The sequence below is a fragment of the Meles meles genome, chromosome 9 (assembly GCF_922984935.1).
Source record: "Meles meles chromosome 9, mMelMel3.1 paternal haplotype, whole genome shotgun sequence".
Taxonomy (NCBI): Eukaryota; Metazoa; Chordata; class Mammalia; order Carnivora; family Mustelidae; genus Meles; species Meles meles.
In genome coordinates, this window is record NC_060074.1 from 59,730,558 (window position 1) to 59,743,742 (window position 13,185).

The following is a 13,185-nucleotide window of genomic DNA, read 5'->3' on the forward strand; positions in this document are numbered from 1 at the left end:
CCCATATTTGCTGACTTTTAAAGAATATCTGTAAGAGAGCTCATTCATCTAAATGGAATAATTTTATGCTTGTGTTTTTCCTCATTTTGGATTTTTATACCTTAAGAAAAATTTTAAGACATGAGGCCAAAACTATTGGTCAATCTGGAGGGAAAAACCATTAAACTGGTGATTTTGCACAGGTAAACTGAATTTTTCACTTTTTAACTCATTGAGAGAGAGCCAAGTATGATACATGCCCGTATTTCTCTCCAGGCAGGTTTGTTTTGGAAGCTGAGTTTTAATTGTGACCGTGATCAGCCATTGCAATTCAGGTTTACTATAATAATCAGAGATGATGTATACTTAGTAACTCAAATGATGTTTGGCATGTATTGGTGTTAGTGAATGGCAGCAATTGTTACTTGGCTTTGAGGATGAAGCCACAGATAGAGACCATCAATATAAATAAATCACAGAATTTTGGACATTGATGTAAAAGAAATCCCAGAACTGGAAGGGTCTCTGGCTCCGATTCTGGTTTTACCTCCTACCAGTTATCCTATTTAAGGCTACTTACTTAACATATCTGTGCCCCTCTGTTCCTATATAAAATGGGAATAATAATATTACCAAATTTAAACCTTGCTACAAAATTTGTTGAGAGTGCTTAAGTTCTTGAGAATTCCACCTGCTCCATGGGGAGTGCTGAGAAAAGTTTACCTCTTACTGTTAAATTGTTAATATTTTACAGATGCCCCAACAAAGCCTCTTGCCTCCTTCTACACTACCCCTTGTATCATTCCATTTGCCTCCTAAGGAGAATGACACTTCAAAAGAAAAAAAAAAGATGCATTTAATTAAGTTTTCATCAACTAGATTGGGGTTGGGGTAGTAATGGATCATCCCCCCAAAAATAAATAAATAAATAAAGCCATTTTAAATTATCTCCAAGTGGATTCACCCCGGCAGGGCCCAGAAAAGGCCTCTGCTGAGGTTCTTTTCCCTGTTAGGGATCAATCGCTCTTCCCTGGCTGGACTCCCCTTCATGGGGCAGCAGGAGAGAAGCCAAGCCGTGGCCTGCTAGGGTTTGGGAAGTGGTAAGGAGGCCCACCAAGCAGGGCGTAGGGGACCTCTTATGTTTATCTACTTCAACCAGAATGATCGCAGAGGATTCATGGAGGGCTGGGTCGTGGCTATAACCAGGGATAATCAGCCAATACCTACATAGGGCACCATGCTGGGGAAGTGAGACCGCTTCAAGTCCCCTGTCTACCTATAGTTAACCCCAAACAGATAACTGGACAATAAGATAATTATGGACAGACTGCATCCTACTAAAAGAAAAAAAAAAAAAGCTAATCTTGGAGAGGGTTGGCCTATCTTCTCTTGTTTGTCATGCATATGTGGTCAAGCACAACTATAAACTCTGGGTTGGAGAGAGTAGACCGGAGTTCAGAGAAGCCATGCTGAGAACACACCGGAATTTTACTATTTGCCTACTGATCCCAAGTTTACATTCACACATCTGAGGGAAGTATCACTCAGATTGATCACCATGATCTTTATATGTGTGAAAGAGGCTATTACTGTAAAATTGGTTTAAGAGATGTATTTTTGATTTTTTAATTTGGTTATGTAGTTGGGTTTGCATGCCAATTTTATTTATTTATTTTTGCTTAGAGTATACACATCATAAATACACTAGAAAGGAAGTAGAAATCCCAATTATGAAATTTCAGTGTTAAAATTCAGTGTAAGGTGAGAAGCAGCTGAGCTTACGATACCTTGATGCTATCATTGCTGGAACTGGCACTTCTCTGGGACCTACATGCTCAGGATAAGTGGCATCAATAATAAATAACCGAACAACAGGATTTTTAGCTCCAGCCTGCCAAAAAATTGGAGATATACAAGCTCATAAAATCCCAATGAGCACCAGCATATTAAAGACACTTTAGGAATTTAAGCATATTTTTATAAGCTCATGATATTATGTATATTACTCTTGAAAATACTGTAATTGTAACACGACCAGGAATCTCACTTCAATTTTACTTGCAGGGCCATTACAAATATTGAGTCAATCAGAGTGAAAAACACATATTTTAAGTGATTAATGAGGGAGCTTCAATTCATAGGGAAAAAATATTTTGGGTATGAAAATACAGTTCTATAATTGATATTCTCTTTTCTGACTTTCAAAACAGATATTTCCTATTACTATATTAGGATAAGTATAATAATCATTTCTCCATGTGCTAGAGGGAGCATAGAGGAAAGAAGAGTGTAAAGAATAAAAAATGAAAGATACTTTTTGCCTTCCACCCTATAATCTGGTCTACGACAATCATCACTCAATCTGGTTACATTACTACTGGATCATCCCCCCCAAATTAGGGAAATGTCACCTCCAAATAAAGTGCCCATGGAATTTGCACTTTTCTTGTTTTGTACTTTCTGTGCTATTATACACCCTAAATTTACATGACAGTGTAGTTCACACCCAGACAGCTTCTTAGAGTTCCTGTTATTTTAACACAGAAAAAGAGAGTATAATTGTTAAACAATTTAAGTCCACAAAGTTTAGGTTCACAGCCTTAAATGACTCCATGCTGGTTGGATTTATCTAAAGAACTGACCAGGCCCTCCTCTGACCTGTCCAGGAGCTTCTCTGAACTGTTTCCAGATGAGGTTTCGCTGGGACTTTTGACTTCTTTCAAGTTGTCTCACTTCTCAAGTCTAATGTCAGATGTTTCAACGACTTCAGTTTTCAAGGAAACATGAAAATTTGGGTCCCAACTTCTCTGCCAGTGTCAGTCAGGCCTCAGTTCTGGGTTCTTCCGTGTCTTCCCGTTCCCTTCCACCCTTCTAAAGATCCAAGCTCTTTCACATCTCGGGCCCCAAGTACCACACCTCCCGCTTCCCAATGTCTCCAGCATTCTCACTTTATAACCAGCTATTGAGAGGTCTTTTACCTAAACATGCATCTCCTATCCACTGCTTTTTCTCAAATGACTTTTAACATAAATTTTAGACCATCTGCTATTTCTGTTTCTTTTACTGCAACCACTTTGACTAGCATTGAAAACCACTTGTGCGTTTGCACACCCGCCCATCTTTGTCACATATAGGACCCACTGGATCCACCCAGAACAGTGCTCTCTCTGGCAACTAAAGAACAAAGCACTATTTTCTAAAATCACGTCCACTCCCTGTAAGAGAGGAGGATTTATGATTTGATCCCTTTCAGATTTATTGTCAAAATCAGATCGGGGTATGGGTCTTCTCCCATGTGACGTTGCTATTCTCCCACTACAGACACAGGAGACCTCTCTTCAGACATGCGACTGAGTGAAAAGTGTGTACACTGAGAGTTCTAGAATTATTACACAAGAAACCTCGGGTTCACTCCATGTCTAATTTCCTCAAGGAAGAGCATAGGTTTACAAACTTAACCTACCTTGTATGTCCAGAAAAGATCATGACTCATGCCCACTTCTACCTGACAGGAACATCAAGCTCACCATTTGTATTTTCCATTCTAGTTTGCATTTCCATGAGAATTCAAGAGGGAATTGCAAAATAGAACTTTACCCTGAATTTGGAGCATGAAATATGAAAAATTAAAATTAAGTTAAGCTTGTTTTTCCTCCATAATCTAGACCATATGTTTTTCAAAGATTCTGCGATGGATTTTGCAAAGACTCCTTCATCCAGCACAACCAGATGTCCAAAGCAACAGATGTCCACATAAATAATAGAGCACAGTACAATGTTTGCCTTACAATGCACAAGGATAAGAAGCTCTCCAAACTTGTTGATCCCACCTCTATTCATGGTATTGGTTGCTCATTTTGACACCGGAGAAATGGAAGCATCTGCTAAAAGTACTCAACATACCTTTGGGTATGGAATATTTATTGTTCTAGGATATTGTTCATCACCATAATAGGAATAGGCAATAACTGGTATCTCTGTATCATTAAATTCTGCATATGCCAAAAATTTCCCATTAGGAGACCACCAGAGAGCATATTTTGTAGCAAGCATTTCCTCTGAAAGATAAATACAAGCATGTTAATTACAGCTATAACTTACTCTTAACATCATTGTAAATGCTTCAAAGTACGTTGTATTAGCCATTTATTGACTGAAATAATTTATTTAATGTGGACATGACATATGCTAAAATTTGGTTATTAGCAAGGACAATCTGAGTTTAAAGAAATAGTTTAACCTTATATTTCATATCAAACATCAACCAGTCTTCTTAGGAATTGATATTAAATCAGAAATGTAATTATTTAAGTGAAGTAATTAAACATTTCAACAATAAGTAATTTTTCCTTTGGGGGCAGCTTCTAGTTTTTATAGTCACCTAAAGTAGCATAAACAAGGGGAACAGTAATTATACTACAAAGTAATATAAATGTTGGAAGTTGACTTTTTCTCCTAGGAATATTTTTAAAAATAACAAAGTTCGGTTATATATTTTTTAATAAAGGCAAAGACTACGACACCTTTTAACATCCAGGTAAGTCCTGGATCCTACATGACCTGGAAAGAGGACAAAATTCACGAAAGCAACAAAAACTAGGAATATTTCCCTGCAAAATTACATAGACTGCTGTTTCGTTTTGGAAGAAGGCTTATTTCTCAAGAAAAAAGAAACCTGAGGAAATATGTTAACATAGCATCTAAGGACCATATATTTCTTGAAATATAAATTATTACTACCACTTTATAATATTTATGAAAATTAACTCTTCCAGGCCGATTTTTAGATTTTGCTTTTTCAGAACAGGCACACCCAATTACTAACTTGGTAATCATTTCAGAAATGATTCCATTCATCTCAGTAACCTACTACTCATCTCCATTTTACTAAATATATGCAATTATTTTCAATTAAAAGCCTAAAAAACAACACTAGAAAAAGAATACGGCTTACCTTCATACACCCAGTCTGGGATTCCATTGAATATTTTATTTTCTTTTCCATTATATGTTACTTGAAAAGGTGGGTCTTCTGGTCTTTGTTTCAAATAGATATTGTTTTGATAGACATATGCCTAGAAGTGGTAGTAAGTTAGTTAATAAGGAGAATTCCATAAGAAATACAATGAAGTCTGTAAATTTGTATTAACTATTTACCTAATACCTGTAAAATGAGTGGTAATCCAGACGTAAAAAAGACTCACAACTGAAGTATTGCCTTAATAGGTCAGAAAACCAACCAACTCACATTAACGTCAATTATGATCTTTAAAGTCTATATCAAATAAAGCATTAAGTCTACTATTGTATTTGTTGTTTTATTACCCAAATAAGTAATTGTGTATATTAACAGAAAGTCAAATAAATCTTTGAATATTAATAGCTAGCCAGATCTAATCTTTATTTAGAGTCCTTAAATAAGAGCTTGGACAAAATTTCATGTTGTCTGAAGCTAGTCTGGGAAACTTGTGAAAACCATATTTTTCCTCAGCTTTCTGGCACAACGCATTCTGGCTGAGTATAAGGATAAAGTTTTTGACTGCGATATTTAAAGAAGTCTATCCATGAGCTTGAGATTTTGCGGAATTCTCAGATGAGTTTCAATTTATCAAAACTCTTCCCATTTTTAACCACTAAAATAGTCATGAAATTTTTTTTTTTCCTTTCAGGCAGGGAAATTTAACAAAGGCCAAAATCAAATGGCTCCTCTTTTATTTAAATGATTAAACACTTCTATAATTTAAACACTTACTAATTTACTCCCAACAGGCGACCAGCATAAATACTGAATTGGACGAGGAAGCTCATTTCTTCTTATAAATGCTCTAGAAGAAAAAAAAAAAAAAAGAAGAAAGAAAGAAAGAAAGAAAAAATAATAATAAATCTTGCTATTCAATGAAAAAAACTTTGTAAACAGAAAAAAATAAATAATAACAATGAAGAATCGTCCTCTGCTTCTTCAAACCTAACAGAAAGACTGTGGAAACAATGGTACTAGACACATTGAGTACTAGTTGGGGTTCCTTACTAGTTACTTAAGTCACCTAACTTCTCTGGGTCTCAGTTTTCTGACCTTTATAGTGTAGTGAATTAAAAATTTATTAAAGATTTATAAGCTGTGAAAGCAGGACTGTCTCTAGACATTATCTGATGGAACCCCTTTGTTTTGTAAAAAAGGAACGTGAGGTTAGAGAGATATGACTTTTTAAAATCACATGTCTGGTTCTCGGCAGACCTCTACCTAAACTCAAGTCTCTTAACCCTCAGGACAGGAAAATTTGTACACATCAGGCTGAGATGGTCGATGAAGTGCCTTCCAGCTCTCAAATGCTATAATTGTGCTGAAGTTTAATATGTACTCTTCCACATTCTCATTTACAACCCCCATCTCTGTGAATGCATATGCATTTCAAATTTTTGAAAATAAGATGCCATTTGACAATCTCCCCAGGGATCTGACTTGAAATCAGAAAAGGAAAGGAACATCTGATCTCAAGCTAAACTGAAAAACAGATCATACACTGGGCAGTATGCCTTAAGCTTGCAAAGTTCTCCACCCATGGGGAAATTTCAAATATCTTATTGGCCCCAAATCTCACTTTGATGCCTAGAGTCACCCTGCAAATACTCAATTGACTAACTTGCACTGAGGAGACTTTGTGGTTCTTCAACAAGAATGTGTTCAGATTTTTACAAGTGCTAAAGACTCATAGGATGCCATGCTTAAGTTTTGACTATTATCTTGTTGAAGATTGCATCCATGATTTTGTTAAGAATGCTTTTATAGAGACACAAAACCATATATAAATAGAGGAACCTGAAGAAAGACTCTTTGGCCTCCCCCTCCAAAAACTAACTTCAACCGGATTTAACATATGCCTGACATTTCTACTTTTCTCATTCTTTTAAAGTTTGGACACCTGTGACTTTGAAGTAACTTCTTTGGTCATGAAGCCTGAGGCCTAACAAACTGTGAGGGAAAATGGGTAGGTCAGTTTCAATGGCAAAAAGAGTAATGTCCATGGAACAGAGAGACCATTGGTGCTACAGCAAGAATCCTGACTGCCAGAGGACAGTTGACAAGCAGCAGAAGGAAGGGCCAGAATCTATTAAAAGACATAGGACACAGGCAAAGGAATGATCCAGAGAAGAAGACATTCTTCACCTGGTTACAGTTCTGTGTCAAGCCAGGGTTCATGCTACCTTTGACATTGTAACAGTGTCTTGGGTTTCCATATGCTGTGGAATCATCTCTGCAAGCATGCAGCCAGCGCCAAGCTGAAAAATCTCAGCACACAGTCTCTTCATGACTGTCACGTCACCGCAGCTGCCATTTTCTGTTTTCTAAATAACTAACACTATGAGAGAAAGTGGAGGAGGCTGCTTACAAAGGCTGTCATCTTCTTAGTACTCCTTCCTATGCTAGAAACCAGAAGCATCTTTACTTGCTCTGTGGTAGATTTTTATAGACTCTTCAGAGGCACATAAAAACTTGGAATTAGTGCTTTGTGGTCTTGCCTTGAATCTCAGCATATTTGTCATCTGTCACTTCCTAAATTATGCTATATTTACCTGACTAAAAAAAAAAACAGTCTGGAAAATTAGATAGTTGTGCCAAAATGAGAGAAAGAAGGAAAAGAAAGAAAGAAAGAGAAAAGAAAGAAGGAAGGAAGGACTGTTATTACTGAACTCACTGCACAAAAGCTAAATATTTAAAATGATTCTGGGTCATAAAGCTTATACAAGCCATAATTAAAATATTAGTATTGTCATCTTCTTTTGGAACTGTTTAATTTGTTGAACCTCAACATAGATAGGACATGGAGAATTTCAAAATAACTAAAAGAAATAAAAGGAAATGTTTAAAGCCTTAAGAAATTGTGCTGATCTAAGAGTGAGGTTTTTACTTCACTAGTTTCAAGTTTTCTTGAACGTAGGATTAGTGCTGCAAGTTCATGTGTGTCTCTCCCACATATACTTTTCACATAGTAGGTGTTCAACAAATACTTTTTGAATTTGGCGATGATGTGGATACAGACAAGAGAAAGACTCGGAGTACATTAAATGAGTTCAGATTCTACTTTATGTAGCAGTTCCTATTTTTTAATTTGACCATTTAAGGTCAGAGTTATTATTTTCTGAACATTTAAAACAAGCAGAATTTTTTTTTTTGAAATTTTCTACTCTTGTTGGACAAAAGAGGAAATAGACCATAAAATTTTTCAATACCTCTTCAAGCCATATAATTATTTTTCCCTTTTATATAACAGCAATTGGATATCACATTAAGATGAATAACTAAACCTATTCATTGTCCATACTTAGAGTGATTTTTCTAAAGTGTAAATCTGATCATGTCATTTCCCATTTAAAACTCTTCAGTGATTCCCTATTGTCATCAGAACAACATCTAAACTCTTCTTAATGGTTTCCTCATTATTATTTGGCCCCTGCTTCCTGGCCCCAGCTCCTTCCTAACCTTAACACCACCTCTCACTAGTCAGCATGCCCTTCTTCAATTTCAATTGAACTGACCTACTTTGAGTTTCTGGAACACTCCATGCTCTCCCTTCCCTTTGGGCCTTTACACATTATTCCTTCTGCCAGGAATTCTTTCCCTAGGTCTTTTGCCTACCTACTCAGTCCTTTTTTTTTCTTTTAAACTGCAAATATTTCAAATAAACATTACAAATAAATAAAGAAAATAATATAAGTAGATGACAATTTATCTACAACCTAAATTGAAGAAATATTTACATTTTGCAATTTTAAAAACAATTAATTTTAAAACAATTAATGGATTATGTGTTTAGGTACAACTATTGCATCTCCTTCCCTTCTGCTTCCTTTCAATGAAGTAGCTACTCTCCAGAAAGTAATGTATCATTCCCATGCCTGTGTTTGTACTTTCAGCACATATGTTTACTTTCATTAATGGGAATTCTGAAGTAGGGAAAATAAAACTGCATTGTGTGTACAAACACAAAATATTAGTCAAATAAAAATGGGTAAATATTCCATAATGATATTTCTTTAAATTTCTTAAGTTGTATGGGTACACATATATTGTAAAGAAGTAAGAAACTAAGATCAGTAACAAGATAATGTTGTTTTAATTTCAAATCAGAATTTAGGTTGAAAACTATAATAGATGTAAGTAGTATGAATAAATAGACATGAAATCATGAAATTTTACCCATGATTGAGGTCATAGATGTGATATGTTGCTGTATAAGAGTATCGCCAAAGCTGTCAGAGAGAAGAGATATGAAAACAAATTACTATTCTTAAAAAGCTTATGTTAGTAATGTATCATCACAAATCACTCAAGAATCGAAATTATAAGATGACAATTTTCACAAGGCACCAGGAAGGATATGTTTCAATTCCAAAAGAGTCTTCATTTAAAGAGTTTTACTGTGGACTTTTGTGCTGTTTGTCTAAGTTCCAAAACTAATCTCAGCAGTGATTCAACCCTCACTCCATAAAAAGCATATCCGAAGACATTTCTTAATATAAAAAGCTTTTCTTTGACACACTGTCTCCTAAGAAGTTTCCCTTTATGCTTTACCTTGATTGAAGTGAAACCACTATGATCCCCATAGCCATGAGGATTACCCTTCACCTGTGTTCATTACAATGATAACCTCTAAAATTAGGTAAAGAATTTCATTCAACACAGGGTTTTGTTACAAAATGTTTGCCTTGTTCAAATATAATACTTTTAAAAAATAATAGAAATTGAAAAATAAAGAGAAGATATGCAGTTTATAATTCCTCCTAAAAAACCCCCCAAAACACCCTTCTTTTTCTCATGAAGTATATTTGTCCTGCGGTTAGTGAATAATACAAGTATTATTTTGGATTTTGTTTCTTAAAAGAGCTTTTAAACTCTTGGCAAAGAAACTCCAGCTGGTTGAAATGTGTCTTCCTAAAGATTGCTAGTGACCAGGACCTGGTCCATTGGAAAATAATCAGCAAACCGAACAGCTGGGGAGAGGAAATATTAACTATTCTTTCTGTATATTAAGAGAGTTTTACATCTCACAATGGAATGAAAAATGACAGTTAACCTATCTAAAAGTAATTATTTTGTCTATCTAAAAGTAATTACTAGAAGTTTAATTTGATAATAAATTCTTTTGCTTTCTTGCAAAAAAATAATTATCTTGATGTTGCATAATTAGAAAAAAACAAGATAATTAACTTCCCTCTATAACTTTATTCAGGAACGAGAAATTAAGTAAGGGTAAGTTGTTATGGGTTAGTGGGATACTCTTACTCCAGGCTTTTGACCAGAGATTCAAACACTTGTCTTCCACTGCTTTTATATTATCTTATTTGAGGTAGTGAGTTAAATAAGCTACACCTTGATTTTCCCATTTTCAATAATAATAAACTTTCATAAGATCGAAATATGTGAGAATTAACTAATGATATATGAAATCAAATAGATTTAGAAATACAAGTATAATTCTCCCATTTCTAACAAATAGCAGTGCCCCAAAATGCAGCACACACCCCCGCCCCCCTTGCAGGAAAGTAGTTTCTATTACTGGATGATAGCCAGATAAGTACACCAAATTCTGCATATTTGTATATGTTTCAGTTATATTTTGGGGACTCATCGAGAATCCACATTAATTTCTTGAATATTTAGATATAAAAATGTACTCTTACTTCCTCTCACTTTTATAAGCCAAACTGTGGATTAGTAAGAGACATAGACAGATATACCCAAATTAAATAGTCCATACCTTTGAATAATCACTTTCTAGATATGCAAATTGCCGATCAGGTGATAAGCCATAATTTGAAGCATTCACACTTTTCTGAAATTATAAAGAAGTTGATTAGAATACAGAAAAAAAAATAACCAAGACCCATGTAAATGTGTATTTTTAAAAGGATATCATATAACTGATATACTCCTACGTACATATGCTTTCAATGTAATTTTTAAAAATGTTTACATGGTACTTACTGTATACAAAGACATTTATTGAACACTATGGGAGGATGATGTGAGAAATAGGACATACTCTGTGATTTCTAGACGCTTAAGATGTTAAACTTGAAAATAAGTAACGTATTGCAAATTAGAAAGTTCTGTTAAAGAGATACAAAAACAGCATTGCAAAAGTATTTAAAAAAGAAGCATTTAATTCCAAATGAGAGGATTATTGATTGCACAGAGAAGGACAGTATCATCTGAGCTTGATTTTAAAGCATTAGCAGGCTTCTGAGGGTGGAGAAAGCAGGAGATTGGAGAGCCGAGGGGAGAGAACAGCATGCACCTACATTTCCTCACTCTTGTTTATTGAGCATGTAATCCTTGTTAGGCGCCATCTGACCACATTCAAATGTTACATCACTTACCTCTTACAGTAACCCAGAGAGGGATTATTCTTCCTACTCTTTAGAGAGAGAAAAATGAGACACACCGTGGCTGGTATAGTGAGGAACCTTATGTAATTTTCCATAACTAGGGAATTGAAAGAACCCGGATGGGAGCCTTGGTTTGCCTCTTGTAAGGACTGAGTTCTTGACACTTGTTTCTTGCTACACTTTTTCCACAGAGAAGTAAAGATACTAGGTGATTGAGAGGAGGCAAGGGCAGTTGTCTAGTATGACTAGAAGAGAGAATTTGAGAATTTAGTGGAGATGGAGCCGAGAAGGCAGGTCAGGTCCAGATCAAGTACTGAGAATTTGGAGTCTGGTCCTTGCTCAGTGAAGAGATGACAAAGTTTTTGTGGAGGAAGGAGTTGCTGGATACATACCATGGTGGCATTACTCAAAATGGCATATGATTCTCCTGTTTCAATATTGTAATATATTATATCATTATCTGTAGACTGATGAAGATATTCTTGTCCTGTAAACAAGAAGGAAAACAAACTTGAAATGATTTCCCTTAATAGGAAATACATTTACAAGAAAGAGAAACCTCTCTTATTTCACAGATTTACTTTGTTTTTCTTCCCTGTCCAGAGCATTGCTTTGTCAGATTTAAAGTAAGAAGTTGACAGTGGAAGGGAGGAAGGAATGCTCTTTCCTATTCTCCACAAAAATGTCATGTTTACCAGTAGCTGCCCTTTATGACCCATCCAGGGTGCTTGGGAATAAAATTTTCTGTGTTACAAAGAAGATAAACTAGTTTAAAATGATATGTTTGTTTTGCAACAACAAAAAAAATACAGTACATTTGTACTGTGTTTGATTTAGTTTAAAACCCATTTGATGTGCATTTTATTTCCTGAAGAGAAAAAATAAAATATTCGAATTTGTTTAGTTGTACTTAGATATAAACTACAATGTCATGAACAACTTAGTCGACCTTACTGTTTGTTTGATTAGACTTATATGACGATGTCTTCTTTTGGAAACTTAGATGAAAATATCAATATTATGGCCTGGGAAAGATTTTTTGGTCAGGGTGGGATTTGTCCATTTCTCAGATTATTCAGATTGACAATGGAAGTTCTCTTTTGGTAAAATTCTTCTGACCTCTCCTAAATAGGTGCATGTCTCCCATTCTGAAGAACAATACATCACGCTCAGATCCTTCTAGCAATGCACTCTCAACTCCTACTTTCTTTTTTTTTTTTTTTTTTTTTCATTTTATTTTTTCAGTGTAACAGTATTCATTCTTTTTGCACAACACCCAGTGCTCCATGCAAAACGTGCCCTCCCCATTACCCACCACCTGTTCCCCCAACCTCCCACCCCTGACCCTTCAAAACCCTCAGGTTGCCCCAACCTCCCACCCCTCACCCTTCAAAACCCTCAGGTTGTTTTTCAGAGTACATAGTCTCTTATGGTTCGCCTCCCCTCCCCAATGTCCATAGCCCGCTCCCCCTCTCCCAATCCCACCTACCCCCAGCAACCCCCAGTTTGTTTTGTGAGATTAAGAGTCATTTATGGTTTGTCTCCCTCCCAATCCCATCTTGTTTCATTTACTCTTCTCCTATCCCCCTACCCCGCCATGTTGCTTCTCCACGTGGATGGAACTAGAGCGTATCATGCTTAGTGAAATAAGTCAATCGGAGAAAGACAACTATCATATGATCTCCCCGATATGAGGACATGGAGAATCAACTCCTACTTTCTTGCCGAAACTCCAACTGGCATCCCTACTATTGGGTAAATGCAGTCCAAATAGTTCTGTCAAAGGTGTTTGGTGGGCATTTGACCTATCTAAGTAAC

At 35.8% G+C, this 13,185-nt stretch overlaps 1 protein-coding gene across 5 annotated transcripts in view; it reads right to left on the bottom strand.

Annotated features, from left to right (window-relative positions):
* LOC123951175 (fibroblast activation protein alpha) overlaps window positions 1–13,185 on the bottom strand; it is a 74,108-nt gene that overhangs the window by 41,954 nt on the left and 18,969 nt on the right. For all 5 annotated transcript variants that reach the window (XM_046019897.1, XM_046019895.1, XM_046019898.1 and 2 more), the window contains 7 exons: window positions 11,760–11,854; window positions 10,737–10,811; window positions 9,176–9,228; window positions 5,732–5,804; window positions 4,934–5,054; window positions 3,883–4,037; window positions 1,767–1,870 (listed from right to left, as the gene is read on the bottom strand). In XM_046019897.1, coding sequence (XP_045875853.1) covers window positions 1,767–1,870; window positions 3,883–4,037; window positions 4,934–5,054; window positions 5,732–5,804; window positions 9,176–9,228; window positions 10,737–10,811; window positions 11,760–11,854 — 676 coding nt within the window. The remainder of the gene's footprint in view (window positions 1–1,766; window positions 1,871–3,882; window positions 4,038–4,933; window positions 5,055–5,731; window positions 5,805–9,175; window positions 9,229–10,736; window positions 10,812–11,759; window positions 11,855–13,185) is intronic.